Raw genomic sequence first — 22,734 nt, 5'->3', positions numbered from 1 at the left:
TGTGTGGAGTTTGCATGTTCTCCCCGTGCCTGCGTGGATTTTCTCCGGGTACTCCGGTTTCCTCCCACATTCCAAAAACATGCATGGTAAGTTGATTGGACACTCTAAATTGCCCCTAGGTGTGATTGTGAGAGTGTATGTTTGTTTGTCTCTGTGTGCCCTGCGATTGGCTGCCAACCAATCAGGGTGTCCCCTGCCTACTGCCCGAAGTCAGCTGGGATAGGCTCCAGCACGCCCGTCCGGGTGTGCTGGAGCCTATCCCACACCATGAATTGGTTGCCAGCCAATCGCAGGGCACACAGAGACAAACAATCACAAACACACCTAGGGGCAATTTAGAGTGTCCAATCAACTTACCATGCATGTTTTTGGAATGCGGGAGGAAACCGGAGTGCCCGGAGAAAACCCACGCAGGCATGGGGAGAACATGCAAACTCCACACAGGGAGGCCGAAGCCAGGATCAAACCCACGACCTCTGAACTGTGAGGCAGATGTGCTAACCAGTCGACCACCATTCCGCCGTGTTTATAAACAGCTTCTTCTTATTCGTATGTGTATAAAAACAAACTACAGATTGGAAGCAGTCCAGATGAGAGAGGTACACTGTACACTTCATGGAACATTTTTTTTAGGTTGTAAATGTAGGCCACTGCTTTAGACAGGGTTTAGGCGTTTATTTTTTCGGTCTCCGCCGTCTAGTCACAGGAGGGAGGCAAGCGTGGTAATATTGCTCGCTTTGTTAGTTCTGTTGGCTAAAACGGCGACGGATCGCCACTAAAATGCAAACGCACACTCTTGTCCATTTCAACCTGTGAAAGTGTTCTGCACAATAGTTTGGATTTATTGACATAAAACGTGATCTCATCATGATCACCTCCACAAAATCAAAAACACTGTGGCAATCTCTTCTCCACTTACACTGGCTGAAGTGGACAAGAGCATTCAGCTCTCCCGCTGAATGAGCATTTCGGACATTTAGCTATGCTAAACTCGTGTCAGGAGGTAGACAGCGAGCAAGCAATCGGGCAAGCATGGATCTTTATTCACACCTAATTCACCTAATTTCTCCCAAATTTATTAAAATAGAAAATAACAACGCTTTTCATTTTCCCTATCAAAAAATATATTAAATGAACTTGTTAGTGAAAACATGGCCATCCCGGCCTAACCATCCCTTTAAAAATCCCACACTTCAGTGTGTTGTATGTGTGCAGACTGTGGACGTGATTCGTCACATGCGCACTCAATTCACTTCCTCATTCAACACAACGTCAGCGTAAACTATCTCTTTTGACCTCTTCCAAACTATTTTAATTTGCTGAAGAATACTGAGTCATTTGAAACTGAAACTTCAAAATGCGACTGTGCTCTTTTCTAAGTGTCCTTTTTGTTTGTGGATGTAACAGTTCTCGCGGGGCCAAGATGATTACATGCAAGCAGAACATTTTGAACGACAGACCTGTGATTGGTAAGTACAGTCCAATACAACAAGAACAAGGGGTGACCGTTTTAAAAAGGCAGGGGACTGTAGTGTAGTACCTAATCCAACAGGTGGCACTATTTTCCACCCGCATGAGGATTTTGTTGATTAGTGATTTAGTTGGAAGATGAAAATGATTAAATAGCCGCGTTTCACTGTTCTTATCGTTCTTTGTTGCTGTCGTAGCTTCCCTCCAGTGTGTAAAATAAAATGTAGATGCTTAATTTGGATTAAAAGCTAAACATGTGATCCCCCACTGTGGGATCAATAAAGGCATTCTTATTCTTATTCTTATTCTTATCAACTTCATTTGAAATGTAAAGCTGAAAAAGCATTTACATTGAAATTACTTTTCTATTTTAATGTTTAAAAGCTAAAAATATGTTTAAAGGGCTTTTCAATTTAAAATTGTGAAATGTCATTTTTATCTGAAAAATAAAACGCTGTGCTTTTTTTAGTTGCAAAGCTGCAAAGCAAATGTAAAAACTTCTGTAAAAACTGAAATGAAAACCCTCTTATTTGTAAAAGATGAACAAAAGCAGTTTAAATTGAAAGGCTTAACAATTTCAAAAACTGACTTTGAATTTAAAAGCCTCGAAATGTAAAAAGGAAATTTGAAAAACAATAACTGAAATTAAAATACAAAAATATTTCAAGACATAATTGAAATAAAAAAGCTTAACCATTTTAAACTGGAATTTAAATTGAAACTAAATAATAAAAAAAAATCTAATTCAAATTGAAAAGCTAGACAAAACAAAACAAAACAAAACCAGATTAGTTGTTGGATCGTATTTGGAAGACTTTTGCAAGGAAAAGGGTTCCCGCCAGGAGCGGAGCCATGGGTGGGCCTGGGTGTGCACAGGCCCACCCAGATTGACAGACTACCCACCGAGTGAGATTCATGAAAAAAAGATATACTTTTAAATGTTGTGTAAATTACGATTAAGTTATTTTTGAATTAGTGTTTCGTTTTTATAAAATTTTATTGAATATTTATAATGGCATAATGGTGGTTGTCTAAGGAAGATTTGAACTTCATATTATTCAGTTTGTCATTTTATTTGAATATACGATGTGTCGGTACAGGATGATTGTGCTCAGTGAGAGAAATATTCAGGCCCACCCTGATTTTTCCAGGCCCACCCATTAGCCACGTTCTGGCTCCGCCCCTGTTCCCGCCCCACCCATTCTACACCGTACTTGATTTTTATATTGTGTTGATTAATTTGTTGTCTTGCAGGTATTTTGGCTCAGATTGTTTCAGATGAAGCAATGAAACAATATGGGAGCACATACATACCTGCCTCCTATATCAAGTACATTGAGTCTGGGGGCAGCAGAGTGATGCCCATCAAGTCAGTTGTGAACTTTTGAAGCCATTAACGTCATATTCGAAACCTGTCATTCAGTGTTTCTTTTCGTCTCCATCCATGCAGACTGACGCTTACCACTGCAGAGTATGAAAACATCTTTAGCCGGATAAATGGGTAAGTAAACGTTAATTACATCACCAGTCATTGACCCATGCGCTGACTCTTGATTTGCATTTCAGTCTCCTTCTCATCGGCGGAGCTTCCAACCTTGAGACGTCTGACTTTGCTAGAGTAGCCAAGATTTTTTATCAGCTTGCTCTAAAGGTTAGGAGCCTACTGGAACTTTCATAGTTATTCACCCCTAAATTGACCCTATTCAGCAGTGATAGTAAAGTACAAATATTTTAAAGGATTTGTGTCGATTTTGAAGGTTTCTGTACTTTATTTCAGTATTTATTTTTTGACAACAATTGTAGTTTTATTCCCAACATTTGAAAACAAATAGCTCTACATTCTACTCCTGAATGTCAAAATCGGCTCATTACTTTCTAACCTCCTAAAGACAACACGATTTAAAAAAAAAATTGTAACTACTAGAGAGGTAGCATTGACCAGAAAACAACAACACGACCAATCACGGCTTGGCTTCAGAACACAGGTCAACCGTGATTGGTTACCTGAGCAACTGTGATTCATTTTCAGTCAGTACAGAAGTGACAAAATGGCCGCCGCCTGAGATGGCTAAAAAACGGTGGATTCTGCTGCGTAACTCATATTTCACAAACACAATATTTAACCGAATGCCATGTTTAGACTAGTGAAGGTGCATAGAACATATTCTTGCAAAGAGTTTTTTGGGGTTGACTTCCTCTTCAAGGTACAGTTTGTAGATTCAGGAAAAAATACTATCTTATCTTCTTTCTCTTTTTTGAAAATGACACCAGTTGTTGAATGCGCGCATAACAGGCCAATGAGGCAGGTGATCACTTCCCAGTGTGGGGTACATGCTTGGGTATGCAGCTGCTCACTGTCCTGGTGTCCGGCCACAACTTGTTGACCAAAGCCACAGCTGAGAATGTGGCCTTGCCTCTCAACTTAACACAAGGTTTGTTACTTATTTGTCTTTTTGTTTGCGTAATAAGTTAGTACGCCTGCCTCACAGTTCTACAATACAGGGTTCCAATCTCGGCTCCGGCTTGCGTGTCAGGTTTATTGAAGACTCTAAATAGGAAAGGCCCGATCCCCTCTGAGGCTCCGCCTGGTCCTTGGTTTCTCCAGTAGCGTCTGGTTCGCAGACCTGATGCAACGGGGAGGTGCGTAGGGGTGGAGGAGCTTAGAGAGATAACGTGGGGCGAGGCCATTTCAATACAAATAAAAGTACAATATCTTAAAATGTACAGAGAGCCAGTGAAAGGAGGCAAGAATTGGAGTTATGTGCTCTCTCTTGCGAGCACCAGTTATTCTGGACTGATCCTATATAGAGTATGCCTTGGGATTGTGCAGCATTCAACAGCTAAACGTGATGGATTTTCTCCAAATGGGATACAATATATGCACTACTGAACCCTACCACTTAGTGGAAGCAGAGTGAAATTTGCCATAATTCATACCAGACATTATACACTCACTGAAAGTATTAGGAACACTAACGCACACTAATTACATCCAATGCCAAAGCTGTATCTAGATAATAATGCTTAGTTTTAATTGATACTGTCAGGGAAGTATTAATTGAACTTTGTTTATTATTCAACTTGCACAAAATATTTTTTTCTCTTTACCCGTGACCTTATTCAGATAACAACATGTTTAGCTATTAAATGAGTAGACAACACAACAACGTTCCTGGTACATTACATTACATTTCAACATGCAACCAGAAGAAGTGAGGAGAAAAGAAAAATGTTGTATTTGTAAATAGTTTCAAGGGTTTAAATAATTCGATATTTAAAGTTGGGGAAAATGTATTGAGTCGTTCTACGAAGGTTAAATAAATGCTGTCTATTTTTTTAAAAACTAATTTAACTATTTTTTTATTGAAAATGTGTCAATAGTACATAGTGTAAATAAATACATCTTTTTGGGATTGTATAATGTTTTAACGAGTATAATTAAGTACATTAATGAATAGTTACAATTGTTTTACGAATACAAAAAGAAGTTTAAATAGTTTTTAAAAAGTTTAACATGTCGGTCAATGAATTAATTTAAGGAGTTCAGAGTCAATAATGTATCATTTGATAATCATCATTTTTAATAGTTTAAAATTAATACAAAAATACAATTTAATAATACAAAGTTAAATAATTGTACAATGTTTAAATGGCATTCATAAAAAATACTGTAAGTAACTAAGACTATAACGCAAAAATCAAAGTTACAAGGGAGTTTTTTCAAATGGTATAACACTGCTGATTAGTTTTATTGACATGGGGTCAATAACTTAGATATATAATATATTTCTTAATCGGTTTATTTTTAAATTAGTTGCAGTGTGGGACTCTTAAGCTCCAGCCAAAGGGCAGCACTTCATATCGTCTGGATGCATGTGATGGCTATTGTGGCTGGATGGATACAAGTATTAGAAACACCCCTCAGTCTGATGCCATGCAATTCAGCAACACTGACTAAATGACTAAAAAAAAAAAAAAAAAAAAAAAAAGGTGCGGCTAATGAAGTGTCTTTAATTGTTTCTTACAGCAGCCTTCTCCAGTCGCATGTTTGAGGGCTTCCCTGGGGAACTGATGAAAGCTTTGCAAAGAGAGCCTCTCGCTGGTCATTTTCACCACTACGGACTTACAGTGAAAGTAGGCCCAGCCACTCCAGCTGTTATAAAAAGAAAACACTGCTACTTATGTTATCTTATTTTCTTTAACTTAAAACGTGTGATTAATACAGTACTGTGTTGTCCCAAGGCCTTCACTCAAAACAAAGAGCTGATGGACTTTTTTTCTGTGATCTCTACAAATGTTGGTGAAAATGGAGTCCTATTCATCTCAACCATTGAAGGTTTGTGAAAAATGAATCATGCTAGATAGATGCATGATGGAGACAGCATTGAGATCATGGGGAAGGCCCTTCAATGTGAAGTATTGGTTTAGGTTTTTTGTTTTATTGCGGTGCCAATCCCCGTATGTAAGTATGCACTTTGTGAAATGATACGAGATAATAATTAACTGTAAATTATTTGGTGGACCACCAAGCTATGGCTCGGGCAACCCCAGTTTGAAAACCACAAGGAGAAATCTACATACAGTATTTCAACTGTTCTCACTTCCCGCAGGTATTTTTCTCCATGTTGTGAGTGTAAAGATCTGTAAACAATATGTTCATGTCTTATAATTGCAGGCAAGAGATACCCCTTCTATGGCGTGCAGTGGCACCCAGAGGTGAACTGTTTTCAGTGGGACAGCACACTGAGCTTTCCCCACTCTCCTCATGCCGTACAGCTGTCGTCACTCCTGGCCCAGTTTTTTGGCAATGAAGGTCAGCCTATAATAAGGTCAAACAACTAACAATTAGGGAGAGGCTTTTGCATTTGGCAGGCATTTAACTTGCAGTAGTGTGACACTTTCAATTGCTTCATCCATTTAGTGTCATAGTAACACTCTATTCCGAATCAGTCTTGCCCCCAACACGCTGTGGCCAACGTTGGCTTTGTTGTAGTGCATGTCAATGAGGTGCGTGACTTTGATTATAATTAAATCTTGCTATTAACAACAACAAACCCAGACTTTAAATGAATTTTTGAATTATGAGTAATTCTTTGTTTCCAAAGATTTGATTTAGTATGATTTTCTTGTTCAACTCTTGTGTAAAAGATTTTAATGGAATCATCATTTAAAGGGGAAATCAACCCAAACATATTTTTTTCAAGAATATGTTCTATGCAAGCCCACTAGTTGAAACACGGAATTCTGATAAATATTGCGTTTGTGGAATAAGAGTTTATCCACACGTTTTTAGCCATCTCTGGGCGGCCATTTTGTCACTTCTGTCGACTGAAAATGAAATCACAACTGCTCAGGGATCAGGTAACGACCAATCACGACTCAGCTTCAGAAAGCAGGTCAGCCGTGATTGGTCGTTACCTGAGCCCTGAGCAGTTGTGATGTCATCTTCAGTCAACAGAAGTGACAAAATGGCCGCCCTCTGAGATGGCTAAAAAGGGCTGGATTTTGCAGCTAACTCAGATTCCACAAACTCTATATTAATCAAAATGCCGTGTTTCAACTAGTGGGCCTGCTGGGAACATATTCTTGAAAAAAATGTGTTTGGGTTGATTTCTGCTTTAAGTACAGTTTTTTAGTTTCCAGTGTTTGAGTGCAGTGTTGATGTTCAAAATGTGCATAGTGCTACAGTGGCTTACAAAATAATTAAATACATGCTTTAGGACCAAAACTTCTGCCATGTTTTTGATGAGCACTTGGACCTACTAGAATCGACCTACTATTTTGATGTTGGTCGTGACGGTGGTAACTGGAGAGCAAAATGTTTTTTGAGGAGATACTTGGTGTCAAACATTTGAGAACCACCGTTCTATATCATGTGCAAGCTCTTACTTTGTTCAAAGGGAGTAAATTGAGGATGTGCTCAAATCACATGCATCTCATTTCTGCTTCTTTATTTGTTTTTGTTTTTGCAGGGAGGAAAAGTTTGCATAACTTTGATGACCCTAAAGCGGAAGCCTTGATGCTGATTTACAGCTACACACCCATTTTTGCGGGAAACTTCAGCGGTTATGAGCAGATCTATTTCTTCTGAAAAGCTCAAATTAAAAAGGCCGTATTTCGCAAGGTAGACGAGTCACATATCGACTCTCAAACGAGTTTTTCTTTCTTTACCATTAGATGTGAACCCGAAGAGGTCATTTTCTTGCATTGTCTTTGTAATTTGAAAAAATTGTAATTTGGCATTCCAGGTGTTTCTCAAAAAACATTTTTTTGATATTATCAACTGTGACTGTCAAGAACATGCATTTTGTCAAACACACAGACGGTTTTGCAGTTGTCTCCGCTTACGCCACCACCAATAAAATAGCTCGCTTGCTAACATTAGTCTATACTTTGTGTGCGCGTGTGCGTGTATAGATATGTCACTATTATGTGACAAAAAGTAGGGCTATGTTTTCTTCTGAGTCAACCAATTAGCCGAAGTCACCGTCTGTAGGAGTATCTCATTTATGAATATTGTGTGAACCCCTTCTTGTGGGGACTTTTGACAGAACAGGCCAGACATTCCTCCTGTGGTTGAAGCGTCCAAGTCCAAAGGCAGCAACCAGGCCATGGTCATTAAGATCACAAAGAAAGGAAAGGCCTGTGTGCTCGTGAGCATGACGTCTCATAGCAAAGTGGTGGATGAACCAACTACCCAGGGGAAAGGGAAATGGTCATCACATTCCACAAACACTAAAGGAGATGTATACACCACTGACCAAGTCATCACTGTGTATTCAAGAGTTTTATCACCAGTGCATGGCGGTTCTTTTGCAATAAGCTTTGAAACCAATGCGCTTGTCACACCGCATATGAGAAGGCAAGTGGAAGGTTGCCCCTTGGGCCAAACTGCAAATGCCAATCGTCATTGAGGCAATGAGAAGGTGTGGAGTGACAAAAAACAGAACTCATCCACATAAAAAGTAGAAGAAAGGCCCAAGGAAGAAAGGAATTCAGTCAAATGTGTAATTTTTGGACTCCGCAGTCCAAAATTTCACCGAAAACATTAAAATATCTTTGGCCCTCTTTTATTTATTTATGTATTCTGGGGTAGTGCAATCATTATAGTCAACAGCAAAGCATTCCTTTGTGCATACCATCACACTTATTTTTTTGTCAATTTGAGGGAAAATTAATATTCACTTTAGCATAAAATCAAAAGGGAGTTAACAGCAGAATTATTCAATTAGATTTTCTTGATTATGTTTTAAATATATAAATATACATTTCTAAAGACTTTTTGTTTTTATTGGGGGTCGACGCTTGGTCCCTAATTGACACCATTGAGACACACGACGGCTTTGGAAGAGCGATTGATGAGTTGAGTAGAGTATTTTTCCTATCTTGAGCCGGGAAAGAAGAAGTCAGAGGATAACCTCGGATGTCGGGAAACACAACTCCAATCCAGCCGACGTGTACGCACAGTGGTCCCCACGCACGTCATTATTGTCCCCGCGGGGGGGGGGGGGGGGGGGGGGGGTTGGGGTTGCGAGCGGGTGGGAGCTGTTCAAAAAAATAAATCGAGCCAGTGTTCCACTTGTCTCTCCCACAGACGCTGTTGGTCTTTCCGTCGATGTGATGCCTTTACGTGACAAATAACCTCACCGGGACGATCAACTCGCCGTTTTGGTCCCTTTTGCTGGGTGGTCACGCGTGGATGAAGCAGAGGACGATGTAGCCTGGATCGTGCGCGCTTGTTTTCATCTCTTACGCTCTTGACTTTGTTGGGTGACCTCATCTTGACTGCCAGGCACTTTGTTGAGGTCTGCCATCGGTTTGTTTGAAACAACAGCGAGATATTCCAAGAGAGAGACTCTCCCCACCACCGATACATTGATGCACCCCTCTCAGTGGTGTAACGGTAAGCATAAGACGTCTAAAGTGCAGTTTAAAAAAAAAAAAAGCTGAAACATATGCAGGCGACGTGTCCATTGCATGCGATAGTGTTCTTAATCCAAGTGTTGCACTAAAAAGGTGAGAATAGGATGATGCACAACAAGCATATGAATCAGCTTGCTTCATTTTGGGCGCAGCACTCTTGCTGCTGTTCGGACGTGAACAATTCGTCCCTTTGTGCTGCTCAACTCCCCTCTTGTTTTGGATGAGAAACAGCAGAAAGTGGTAAAAGAATGATATTCTTCACCTGAGGGTGTTTTGTTATCCATCCATGATCAGTGGTGGTTTTATATGACAAAAAACGGTGGGGCCTCACATTTCTTAGGTTCTGTGAATGAAGGTGCTCGCACATTCCAACAATATGTATGTTAGGTTTATTAAAGACTCTAAATTACAAATGTGAGTCTGAATGGCTGTTTGTCTATTTGTGTCTTGTGATTGGCTGGCGACCAGTCAGTGGTGTACCAGGCCCTCAAAGTCATCAGGGAGTCATGCATATTAAATTCACAAATTAAACCACTACTCTGTATTAAGTATAAAATGTACTGAAAAGGGAATTACTAAAAACAGCATGATAAGAATTTCTATTTTTATTATTATGAGACATGTTTATTAATACACATTCATTTCACAGTGATCCTGTATTAAATGTGCATCAGTCATAAAATAAAATTAACCCACAACATTCCAAGAATTTCAAGACAAGTTCATTCATTCACGTTAAAGGGGAAGTCAACCCAAACATATTTTTTTCTAGAATATGTTCTATGCAGGCCTACTAGTTGAAAAAAGGCCTTCTGATAAATATTGCGTTGGCAGAATAAGAGTTATTCCACTCGTTTTTAGCCATCACCGGGGGCGGCCATTTTATCAATTCTGTCAACTGAAAATGACATCACAGTTGCTCAGGGCTCAGGTAACAACCGATCACAGCTCACCTGTTTTCTGAAGCTGAGCCGTGATTGTTCGTTACCTGAGGCCTCAGTAGTTGTGATGTCATTTTCAGTTGACAGAAGTGACAATATGGCCGCCCCCTGAGAGGGCTAAAAAGGGGTGGATTTTGCTGCTTAACTCATATTCCACAAACGCAATATTAATCAGAATGCCTTGTTTCAAATAGTGGGCCTGCATAGGACATATTTTTGAAAAAAATATGTTTGAATTGACTTCCACTTTAAATTCGCTTTCAAAACATTGCTTTCTATTCAATATAAAATCCATACAGATCGAAAGGAAAGGCAGCAGCATGTGCTGGATCTGGTGGTCTACTGCCACCCTTGTCCCTGATGGCCACTTTCTTTGATGGCACCATGTTTGTGACAACACAGTGTCATGTTGCCATGCTTTGGGCTCAACATACTTTCTTGTAGCAGCAGAAGCAGGCTTCGACAATCCTCCTCCTCACCCACCTCCTCCTCATGTGAACTGTTGAATATTTGATGCTGTCTTTGGTGCAAGCAGCAGCAGTTTTGTATGTAAATAGGACAAAACCCCGCCAGGAGCTGTTCGAGTAGCTACGGAATCACACGGGCTTTCCCACCGTAATATGTCTAGCAGGCAAATGTGACAATTGGATCTTTCTTTTTGGGTTAATTTGGTACTGTTATCGCTATAGCAATGTCCCACAGTGTGCCCAGATATAGGTCAACCATCCTGCGGGGCTCCAACCACCACAACAAAAAAAGTTTAGTAGGTTTTTCCAATTATCTGTACTTTACCTTTACTTTACCCATTTAGTGAAGTAAGGGTACATCCAAATCTTGCTAGCACTTTTCAAACTGCTAACTCTTGGACGGATTTCTACTTATGACAAAAGAGCTTAACTTTATGCTTGAAAATGCTACTTTTCTTTTGATTTACTTTTAACAACAGTTGAATCAGTACTTTTCTTTTACTAAGTCTTTTTTTGTGGGATAAGAGTAAAGGCCCACCTGAAGACCCCAGAAAAGCCTTTAACCCTACCCACTCCCTATTAAGTGCTGATTTTCTAAGGGATTGTACTGCATAAGCTTAACCCAATTGGTGCATGTTCTGTGCGGCACCACTAGTCTAAAAACTTTATTCTGATAATTTAATAATAATGTAGTCTGATTAATATTGCATTTGTGGAATATGAATTAGGCAGCAAAATCCACCTGTTTTTATCTACCTCAGGGGGCGCCATTTTGACACTCAGTCTGTTACCTGAGCACTTAGTCACTGTGATGTCAAAAATGGCCGCCTAAACACCTAGACACAATAAACTAGTTATACCTCAAGTTGCATTAGATTCTGGAAAAAAAAAAAAAAAAAAAGAAATTATGTCTATTGAAAGTTGGGGCTAGTTTTTTTTTCACCCTGTATTAATGTCAAGAAAATGTTTGATTTTGACTTCCCCTTTAAAGTGGAAAACAACCCAAACACATTTTTTTTCAAGAATATGTTCCCAGCAGGCCCACTAGTTGAAACACGGCATTCTGATGAGTATTGCGTTTGTGGAATATGAGTTAATCCACCCGTTTTTAGCCATCTCTGGGGGCAGCCATTTTGTCATTTCTGTCAACTGAAGATGACGTCACAACTGCTCAGGGCTCAAGTAACGACCAATCACAGCTCACCTGTTTTCTGAAGCTGAGCCATGATTTGTCGTTATCCGTTATCCCAAACATATTCTTGAAAAAAATATGTTGGGGTTGACTTCTACTTTAAGTTTGTTGGTTTGTGAAAAAGCAGGATTTGTTTACTGTTACCTTTTTGTCCAATCTTTTTGGATTATCCATTACTCTAGACTCGGCTTCAGAAAACAGGTCAGCCGTGATTGGTCGTTTCCTGAGCCTTGAGCAGTTGTGATGTCATTTTCAGTCATCAGAAGTGACAAAATGGCCTCCCCCGTAGATGGCTAAAAACGTGTGGATTAACTGTTATTCCACAAATGCAATATTTATCAGAATTCCTTGTTTCAACTAGTGGGCCTGCATAGAACATATTCCTGAAAAATTATGTTTGGGTTGACTTCCCCTTTAAGTACAAAGTGTGAGTACTTTTGCAACTTCTGCAAAATAGCGCACGTGCACACAAAGGTGGATGAGGAACATGCGTGCACTCATGCGTGTAGACAGCGTTGATAAGGTTAGAATGTGCAGTACGCCTGACCCAGATTTTCTGAGTGCATGTGCAGTAGCCTCGCAGGTGTCGTCAGCTGGCACGCCACCGCCATGTCTATTAGTGTTAATTTATTTGCATGTGTGCACACTGTTGCCAATGGTGATCGCATCCCCGCGTCAGATAATGAAGTTGTTTCTTGCGGCAGAAGTTGACCGGCAGGCCGCTGATGGATGCTGATTAATAGCTCGTTTGGATAAAATGGAGCACAGAGGCGTCCGTTATCGATCCACTCTGGGATTCAATTTCGGCCGAGAGGTGCGAGTCAAATGCCACATGCAATGTTATTTTTGTTGTGTCGTGGGAGAGGGAAATTAGACCATGATCAATTTGAAAAGTGAGCAAAAAAAAAAAAACATTAATTTGGGTGGAAAAATGAGATTGGTAAAGGTCACCATCCTTCCGACATCCGTTTTCAATCGTTGTTCGCCCAGCCTTTGCCATTTTTCTTTACATCCATCCAGGCATGAATCCATCTGGTCCATCATTTACTGTACTGACATCTTGATCTTATCTTTGTGTCTTAATTAAAAGGTGTGCCCTAGGGTTAGCTTTTGGGTCCACTGTTGTTCATTATGTCAATGATCTCTGTAAAACCATCCATCCATCCATGCATGAATCCAGTCTTGTATTTGTCATTTATTGCCGTCGTCCTCTTATCTTTGTGCCTCAGAAGTTGTGGCCAAAAGTTTACAATTTTATGTAAATGGCACAGAAATAAACTGCCCCATTAGAGTGGTTGTTTTTCTGTGTGGTAGCAACCTCTAATTCAGTCTTTTTCTTTATTTAAAAATGTCTTAAATTGTAGATGAATATTCAAGGCATTGACATTATCAAGAAATATTTAATATTCACCAATAGTTATTTGGTGAACAAAACAATGATAATCAAAACAGAATGTTTTACAATTTATATTGTTCAAAGCAGGCACCTTTTTCCCAGATAACAGCTTTGCACATCTTGGTATTTTCTTAGTCAATGACCTGGAATGACTTTCAGTTCTCAGCTGTGCATCGTCAAGAGTTAATATCTTGAAGTTCTTGACCTCAAGCTGTGCATCGTCAAGAGTTAATATCTTGAAGTTCTTGACCTCATAATGTGTTTGAGACCATTCAAATTCAAAGGTGTTTCCAAACTCTGATTGGTACTGGATAAAACCACCAGTCACACCCACTTTCATAGCAATGGATAATTTAGAGTCTTCGATTAACCTAACATGGTTTTTTTTGCAAAACGGGAGGAAGTCGGAGCAGGCATGCAAACTTTATGTAAGATGGCCAGAGATATGCACGGAAACCTCAGAGCTGCGAGGCAAATGAGCTAACCGCAATCTTACCATGTTGCTCTAATGTCTTTTTTTAATCTCAATGAGGTATTTCACCTGTTCCAATAAAAATCGTCCATCCAGCATTCATGTTTTCATCATTCCATACCATTCTTGCTCAAATGAGTGCCTCGGGTTTCCCTTCTAAGTCTGCTACTGTCGTGCACGTACGTCAGTAATCCCTCAATTCCCAAACATTGATCCATACACTTCATCGTCCACATTATTTCTTCCAGTACTCTAACTTTTGTATGTACCGATGCATGCATCCAATCCCGTCCGATTTTGCATCCATTCGGTCCTCTTTGGGGTCCTTTTGTGTATTCATACACGCATGTACTGGATGATCCATCCAATCTTTCGCCGATGCACGCAACTCAATTATATGGACAAAACCCTGCTGTCACAAATTGACATTTTGCGTTTTCACAAACGGCAGGTGTGCTTCTGGCCTTTATGGCTCTATCAGGAAATCAGTGATTATTGTTGACATGTTTAACAGGCCTACAGGTATATAGCAAATATTTTCTTACACAAGGCCAGCTATGAATGCCTGGTTTTGTCGCTCACTCGTCAGCAGAACTCCCACTGCCACCCCCTCCCAGAGCGCTCTTCCTGTAACCTTGGCGATATGGCGACCATCTCTTTTGTGCTTCAGCAAAGAGCACGCAGGAATTGAGTATCAAAGTCAAGCGCCATGAGACAAAGGAGGGCACTTGCAATGGAAACACCATCTGTTTGTGGCGGAGTTCAAGACTTGGAAACAATGGCTTGTTCAGTCTGAAGGAGTGTGGTGTGGGCTGAAGCGTACACACAGATAATGTGAAACTTTCTATTACTTTTATGTAATAGCCGTACGATCATTTGTTCATTCGTTGACCCCGGGCTGGATCTAGCCCAAAAAAACAACCCTTGTCGAGAATAAAAGTATTTTTGTTTGAGGAGGCATTCTGATAAATATTCTGATAAAGGGTGTGTGATATGTTTCTTAGTGCTTCAGGCATCGTAGTCTGCCGGCTAGACTCTGGCAGTTGCTTGAAAGTGGCTCTGGATCTTCACCCAGCCGATCCAGTCATATGTAGAAACTCGTGTGAGGTGTACTGTAGTCATTATGTAGATGAGCCCCACTATTATGTCACAGTGGGTTGTAAGTGCAGAAGGGCACATTTTAAGAAATAGGCAGATAACAAAAGGTAGACTTACTTGATGGGTGGACAGGCCGGCAAGCACTCCAGAGAACCTTTACTAGAATTGTATGCACGCTATTCAAAAGTCAATTTTCCTTCATACGTCCCCGTAAAAATGATTGCTGATAAAAAGGCATGCATTTTCAAGAGTTCATTCATTAGGGAGGGGTGAAGCGTTAGAAATAGTTATTGGCTCATGGGAGAGGCCAGTAAGATTAAAAGACCGTCGAATCAAATAGCTGCTGATATAAAATGTTTCAACGGCACTTATGATCGACGAAAATCGGACTCCATAAATGCCCCGTCCAAAGACGTTCACTTACAGCAGTGCTGCCAAAATCACCCCTGCTCCATTGCCCATTGCGTTCCTTTCACAACAGCATCGTCTCACCTTCCTGTTTCCATCCCCTTGACATGTTCACACTTAATGAGTTTCATTTTAATTGATCGTGCTTGTTATGACTAATTGTGATGGGAAATTCAATATCGACTCTGTTCTGTGGCCTCACTGTCCTCACGTAGGCTGCTTCTGTGGTCTGGCTCTGGATTACTCCAACAAATCGTGCGCCATGCCGCCGATCACTTTCCAGGACCTGCCGCTCAACATCTACATGGTCATCTTTGGCACGGGCATCTTCGTCTTCATCCTCAGCCTCATCTTCTGCTGTTACTTCATCAGGTGAGGACACCGGGTTGAAAATTTGGCAGCATTGTTAGCTCCATGTGGGCGGCAGAATTGGGGGGGGGGGGGAGGAAGAAAGTAACAGGAAGTGAGGCAACAGGAAGCCTCCCGTTGAAATGTCACTCTGTACGACGTCGACAGAATGAAGGGAAAAGGCACAAAAAAACAATGAGGTGGGAGTGCACACACACACAAACACCTGCAGTTTGTTATGACACACTTCCTTAAGGCTACTGTGTGCTACATCGCAGGTGTCACACTCAACGCCCGGCGACCAAATCCGATAGATAGATAGATAGATAGATAGATAGATAGATAGATAGATAGATAGATAGATGGATAGATTGATAGATGGATAGATTTATTGACGGACTGGCCAGGATATGTCTCATGCTGCGTTATCTATAGTGCTGATAGAACCACTATTGTAGTTGATGAAGTAGTTTTCTGTAAGTTTTTTTTCTTTGTATTACTGAAATTCATCAAGTCGTGGCCTTTGCTTTAATAAACGGTGAGCCTCAATTAATTGCCTGGTTTCTTGTCCACTTCGACAAGAAGTGTAACGCCTCACCTCAGGACACATGGTTGGAGACTTGTCTGTTACATGGAATTAAGTTGAGAAATCAATGAAAGACAACATGTGTAGCTCCACCAATTTATGTGTGCATAAATAAACACCTCACTTCAAATAAAGAATCAACACTCTTCACAGTTATGTAATAGAATTTTTCTTTAAGGGGTTGCAGGTCATTACTGATAAGTTGACTTCAAGTCGTAAACGTAGAGTAGTAAAGTGGACTCGTCGACAGTTCAACCCCTAATTTCATGGGTTACGTTTTGAGAAAATGCTGACATAACTCCATGTATGAATGGATTTCAAAATAAATCCCGCGCCTCAACATCAGCCACACATGTTACAAGTAAAGCCATTTAAAGCCACAGAGACACCTCCATTTGTTTGTCAGGTAGCTCCCTCATAAAAACCTTGTTTGGTCACTTCAACGTGAGTCATCAGCGGTGAGTCACTTCCTGTGCCCACATTAACATGCCGATGGTCGAGCACACAAGACGGGCGAACGAAAGCTTCATTTATAGAGCGACTGATTCATGTGATGAATGCGCAGTGATGAATGCCACTCTTTGTCGGGTAGGGGGCAGCTTTCCCGGTATCCCTCCGACAGGCTCCTTCCCAATGCAGAGTCTCCTGCGTGGTATGTTGTGGGAAAGCCAGACACACACACACAAAAAAGAAGTCTTTATGTAGTCTCCCACATTAGGATCACTTTTCACCTGAAAACCAAAAACAGGATCACAAGCGCAAAGTGGTGTTGAGGATGGGGTATCGTATGCCAAGAATATGACTTTGATTTAAGGAGAGTTGTTTTCATGGCAACTCGGTGCAAAAAAAAAAGGGAGAATGATAATTCCCTATTTGTGCATATATCTTGGAAATATTGTTTAGCACAAAAAAAGCTTGAACTCAGATGTCAACGTACAGGTGCATTCCAAAACATTTCTTTTATTTCGGTATTTAATTCAAAAAGGAAAACTCATAGTCTCACAACGCACTGAGTGAAATATTCCATGAATTAGAATAATACATCATCGCCAATTGAATGTTGAAATGCTCAGACTGAAAAGAAAGTTGTTGGTGGCCTTTGATCAATCCAGTGAGTGTCCTAGGTCTGCGGACAAATATTAATAATATGCAAAGAAGGACGTAAAGGGGAAGTTAACCCAAACCCATTTTTTTTTTCAAAAATATGTTCTATGCAGGCCCACTAGTTGAAACAAGGCATTCTGGCTGTAGAAATGTCCATCATGTCCTCCTTCCACGCTTTAACCCACTTCTCATGGCCCTCGCGGCATGGGAACCCTGCAAGCATGCGAAAGCTGCATCCTCACATTGTTCCGCATGGAGGTTCGCTCACAGCAATCAGCGTAAACAATAAGCCCAATGACAAAAACAGCCAATAATTGTTATTTCCCTTCTTGAAACAGTCACTCAGCAAGATGGGATTTGGACTTCGACATTATGTGTATGTGTGTGTATGGCAGCACGAGGTCTGACAATCCTAGACACTCGTGTGTGTGCATGTGCGTGTTACTGGTATAAAAATAGCTGCTCCATCAGACACGGCCTGCACAGTGATAAGCATCTCTCCATTGTTGTTGGTTTTTTTTGTGTTGAATTTTTTTTTTTTCAGCCATTTTTAGCAAATTCTAGGGTTCATACTTTTGTTACCGGTAATTCCTACTTGGGAATTCACACAAATAAGCCCCAGTCGGAAACAGGTATACTAGAAGGATACGCAATGTGAAATGAAATTGCCAAGGTTCTTTGCCTTTGCTGTCTAATGTGGCATGTCGAAGATGATTGTTTTTAATAAATTCAATTCAACATGAAAAATTGTGATGCGAAACTTTAATTCAAGAAAGTGACTCAAGATTCAGGATAATATTTAATACAGTGTTTTGTCTTTTCTCCAATAGCAAACTTCGACACCAGGCCCAGAGTGAGCGGTTTGGATACAGAGAGGTAAATTCACCACAGCCTGGTTATTATGTCTTCTCCTTCTTCCTGTCATTTAAGTAGCCCTATGAGTAATATATGTGTCTGCGACTACAGGTGGTTTTGAAAGGAGATCCAAAGAGGTTGAACGTGCACGGGGTAAGAATGCAATGTTTGTCCTTCCGTACAAAAACAATGGGCCTAAGTGGGGAAAAAGGGCGCTGAGTGTGCTGTCTGTCATTCACACAGCAGACGTGCGCGGTGTGTCTGGAGGACTTTAAAGTGAAAGACGAGCTGGGAGTGTTGCCATGCCAACATGCTTTCCATCGAAAGTGAGTGCACAAGTACGGCCTATCGTTTGAAATGTTATATCACACTTGTCGTTGTTATAAGCAGGAAATCACCCATTAAACAAATATTCATTCACCTCCATTGTTATGCCAAAACTATTTGAAAAACGCTCATCAAGGAATCTCAGCTGTGCTCCTTTAGGAGTTCGGCAACTTCCGCTGCTTATCGCTAAAAATAGTCTTGGCGTTGACTCCCGTTGTGTCTCTTGTCGGGGGAAGTTTCCACTCCTCAAAGTAATGATGACATCATTTTGAGCTTCTCGTATATTTGGTGAATTTTTGTGTATTTAGTACAGCCCACAGCTACAGTCGGTCATTTAATTTTGTCTGCTACTCTAAGGAAACCATTCTTCCATTAGCTGAATTTGTAGAAAATTCCATTGCTACTTTTCGCGTGGCTGTTTCAGCATGGACGACATTTATCCTTACTAAGCCAAGGCAGCATTAAAAAATGACAAAATTAGAATTTTTGGTCATGCCTTTATCGTTCTTGATCAAACTATATGTAATTGACTCATAGGCTTGATATTGTTTCTCATCCTCATGAGGGTCGCGGGTGTGCTGGAGCCTATCCCAGCTGACTTTGGGTGAGAGGCATGCAGGCTACACCTCGGACTGGATGTCAGCCAATCACTGTTGATGTTTGACATTAATACTTGATCCTATTTCTAATTTCATATGTATCTTTGACTAGAAAGCAAAGCGCGGAGAGTCACTGTTGCCAAAATGCATGACTGCTGTCAATAAATTGGGCGTTGATTACACAGGTCGACAACAAAATTTAATCTGAGTTAGATTTAACTATATGCTATTTTTAACTCTGATTTCATTTTTTTAATTTAGCACATCAGGTCTTTGAGATAGTCGCCTTTTTCTAAGTTTGACCGACAGTATAAAAACGTGGACAATACAGATTTTACCATCGAAACATGACATTTCAGAAAAAAATCCTCCTGAACCTAACCCTTACCGTAATTCATAAATAAATGATACTAAATATATTACTATATTACACATTATATTTCTGTTATTATATTATTAATGTTATCAAAACCTGATGTGCTAGAAACAAAAAAAAACATCTCGAAAAGTTCACTTGCATCTCTGTTGGTCAGTGTTATTGCTAGCAGCTTCACCAAATATCCTCACTCCTGCCCTTATTTTCGTTCGATTACACTCTTTGCGGCAATTTGCTTCTTCCTTGACAATCATGCCATGTTTTTGTGGTTCAATCAAAATAATACTTTACAGTATGGCGATTCTCAAAACACGATTCAGGGTTGCAGTTTTTCCTAGGCCTAGGTAAAAAAAATGCAGCATTCACCACTGGTGTATGTGCTGACTGATGTTATCCCTGCGTGTGTCTGCAGGTGTCTTGTCAAGTGGTTGGAGGTGCGTTGCGTCTGCCCCATGTGCAACAAGCCCATCGCCGGGCCCCCAGAGCACCACAGTATTGGTACCCTGCTGGACGAACTGGTGTAACGCGGCAACACACTTCCCGTCTCGGCCGGAGCGGCGCCGGCGAACGTTCCGCTGCCGGAGGCCACTGACGGGACGGGAGGATCAACGTTCGGCTGCTGCGGCAGCGACACAACAGCACTTCAGGCTGGCTGAGCACCCAGAAAAAAAAAAAAATCCCTCTTGGTGAGGGATGCTGTTGCCTAGCAACCGCCCCCGAGAGGGCAACACGTCGGCGCCTTCTGGTGTGGAGATAATGTGCAGCCACCACCCACACGTCCCTCCAACCGTTCTTCTTTCAATCTTCTCCACTCACACATCTTCACAAATTCACTCCAGGGAGGTTAACAACATTTTGGGTGTTTTGTTGGCCTAATCGATGCCACAAGATTTTCAAGACCACAAAAAAAGACACAAGCTTATTGTTATGTCGACATGCTGTGAAGAAGACTACCTTTGAATAGAACAAAGCACTGTAGCAAGGACATTCTGGATATGAAATGTGGGCAAATGCAGTGTTTTGTTTGAATGATAACGTGAACTACAATGTTACGCTGTTGAGGTGTAACAATTTTGTCTGACAGGCGCACTGGTAATTATTGCTAACTAATACTGTATTGTTTTACTTTAATTTATCTTTTCTAAGGAACAGGTTCATAATTTGTGGAATCCTTGCACACCCAAAACCAATATTTTTTTTAGAAAATAAAGCAACATTCTCATCTATTTCCAACAATTGAGATTAGCCAATCATTTATAAAAAAATAAAAATAAAAAATAAAAAATAACAGACCCACTAGGGGACTGATCAATTGTACCGATTTGTGGAAAAAATGGGAAATTGGCTACATTTTGCACATTAGAGGTTTCCGCCCCACAGTGACAAAATATACTATTAATGAAGTTATGATTATAATGGAAATATATATTTGATAGAAATGAAATTTGGTATTTACAAATTGCATCCTACAGTTTCGTATTGATTAAAAATAAACATATTTGTTTTACTGGTAGTTATTACAATTAAAATACATTTCAAAATGTTATTATCTTACCTGGAATACAATATTGTATATAATTAGAATGATGAAATACAATTTTAAAATACATAATAGCTTTAATTTAGTATGAAATATCTCATGAAAAATCACATTACATCATCAAAAAAATGATAATAATCAATTATATTTCAAGCACAAAAAAAAAGAAAATTAGCATATAAAATAAAAAAATAGTAATAATAGAATTGCAATATACTGCTATTATATAAGAATAATAATGCGATTGAACATTTAGAAAAAAAATGGCCAAATAAAATTATTGTTATGTACTACAAAAGTTCCTGGGTTTCACGTGGGTTGCTCTCACTAGTATTACACATGCTAGAGTTCATTGTTGCGGAACTTTGATCAAACTCACCTTGCAACACTAAAATCAAATTAAACCTTTAATCAAAATACCCCGTAAATAATCCAAACCACATAGGCTCATATTATACAAACGTGTTCAGTTGTTACATAAATTATTTTTTCTTAAATTTAAACGGTCCCTCACCCTGATAGTTGCTTGATTGTCGCTGCCATGTTTAACGTGTTACTTGTGTCCCATTCCACAACATCAGCACCACTGAATGAGATCATATACATCTGCATTAAAAAAATCTGCCTTCAAAAGATTATAATGCTCGGTTTAACAATGGTTTTACATCATACTGAGAGGTGTTTCTAATATTTGGTTACTTTCTTAAATGATGCAGTGCACTTTAACACCGATGCAAACCCCAACAACAACAATAATGAGCATCAACTGAGCGTTGTAATCAACGATAATCCCTGCTGATCTGTGACAGTTCTTGTGTTGGATCTCAGTAGATTGTGCAGGTGTACCTAATGAAGTGTCCCGTGACTGCAACAGCTGTGTGGCCCGATGTTGAAAAACAAATGCACTTTACTTATGAAAGATCACCCCAAAGGCACCATTCAGACGATTAACTGGTGCTTCCGTATTTTACATTCCACAGTTTTGTCCTTAAGCAACACACTGCCTAAACTGAGCACAAATGTCACAAAGCACACTAATGAATTCATTTTAAAAAAGACAAAAACAGAAATAGCAGCAAGAGTCTCAACAAGGTGTACCATTGTGCAGCACACGAGCAAAAAGAAAATGTCCACTTTTTGTAAAATGACTGATGTAAATAACTGGAAGCGAGAATAAATCTACTTGTTTCAATCGGCTCGTTTATGTCTTGACAGGAATGCTATGTGGCGCCACCCTCAGATGAAAATTGGTCTTGTACTCAGAAATCTCAATTTATTGCCAGTATACTCCTAAATTATACCATGGTAGTACCTTGAGATACAAGTGACCTGAGTTTTTCAGACAATTTTTTGCTCTACAATTTTTAGCACCGATGTTTTGTATACAAGCACAGTGGTGGCACTGAACTCAGCTCAACTCACTTCACAAACAGCAGCACTTAGTGAATAATTCTTCAAAAAGAGACTTTAAAGAAAAAGTCAACCCAAACATATTTTTTCAAGAATATGTTCTATGCAGGACCACTAGTTCAAACACGGCATTCTGATTAATATTGCATTTGTGGAATATGAGTTAAGCAGCAAAATCTACCCATTTTTAGCCATCTGAGGGGGCGGCCATTTTGTCACTTC

The 22,734-nt window shown here is 40.0% G+C and overlaps 2 protein-coding genes across 6 annotated transcripts; both read left to right on the top strand.

Annotated features, from left to right (window-relative positions):
* The first annotated feature begins 494 nt into the window (after positions 1 to 494).
* On the top strand, positions 495 to 9,156 carry gghl (gamma-glutamyl hydrolase like). Of its 4 annotated transcripts, none has more exons than XM_086031600.1 (10): positions 495 to 599; positions 1,408 to 1,469; positions 2,725 to 2,839; positions 2,921 to 2,971; positions 3,037 to 3,121; positions 3,764 to 3,902; positions 5,498 to 5,604; positions 5,713 to 5,806; positions 6,146 to 6,283; positions 7,443 to 7,854. In XM_086031600.1, exons 2-10 carry the CDS (start codon positions 1,424 to 1,426, stop codon positions 7,559 to 7,561), a joined length of 894 nt encoding a protein of 297 aa, XP_085887726.1. In that variant the 5' UTR covers positions 495 to 599; positions 1,408 to 1,423; the 3' UTR covers positions 7,562 to 7,854. The 4 variants fall into 4 exon arrangements, with proteins under 4 accessions (XP_085887726.1, XP_085887724.1, XP_085887725.1 ...); XM_086031598.1 differs by lacking the exon at positions 495 to 599 and adding an exon at positions 9,065 to 9,156 and having other exon boundaries at positions 1,272 to 1,469; positions 7,443 to 7,594; XM_086031599.1 differs by lacking the exon at positions 495 to 599 and having other exon boundaries at positions 1,272 to 1,469; positions 5,501 to 5,604.
* Positions 9,011 to 22,581, top strand: rnf122 (ring finger protein 122). Of its 2 annotated transcripts, none has more exons than XM_086031602.1 (6): positions 9,011 to 9,373; positions 15,583 to 15,739; positions 18,236 to 18,281; positions 18,372 to 18,413; positions 18,504 to 18,586; positions 19,975 to 22,580. In XM_086031602.1, exons 1-6 carry the CDS (start codon positions 9,349 to 9,351, stop codon positions 20,084 to 20,086), a joined length of 465 nt encoding a protein of 154 aa, XP_085887728.1. In that variant the 5' UTR covers positions 9,011 to 9,348; the 3' UTR covers positions 20,087 to 22,580. The 2 variants fall into 2 exon arrangements, with proteins under 2 accessions (XP_085887728.1, XP_085887729.1); XM_086031603.1 differs by having other exon boundaries at positions 9,227 to 9,373; positions 18,507 to 18,586; positions 19,975 to 22,581.
* The last annotated feature ends 153 nt before the right edge of the window (positions 22,582 to 22,734 follow it).

The sequence above is a fragment of the Filicampus tigris genome, chromosome 5, assembly GCF_054856515.1.
Source record: "Filicampus tigris isolate MCC_2025a chromosome 5, RoL_Ftig_1.0, whole genome shotgun sequence".
In the NCBI taxonomy this organism is placed as follows: domain Eukaryota; kingdom Metazoa; phylum Chordata; class Actinopteri; order Syngnathiformes; family Syngnathidae; genus Filicampus; species Filicampus tigris.
The sequence above is the reverse complement of the archived record's forward strand: the minus strand, read 5'-3'. Positions and strand labels throughout refer to the sequence as shown.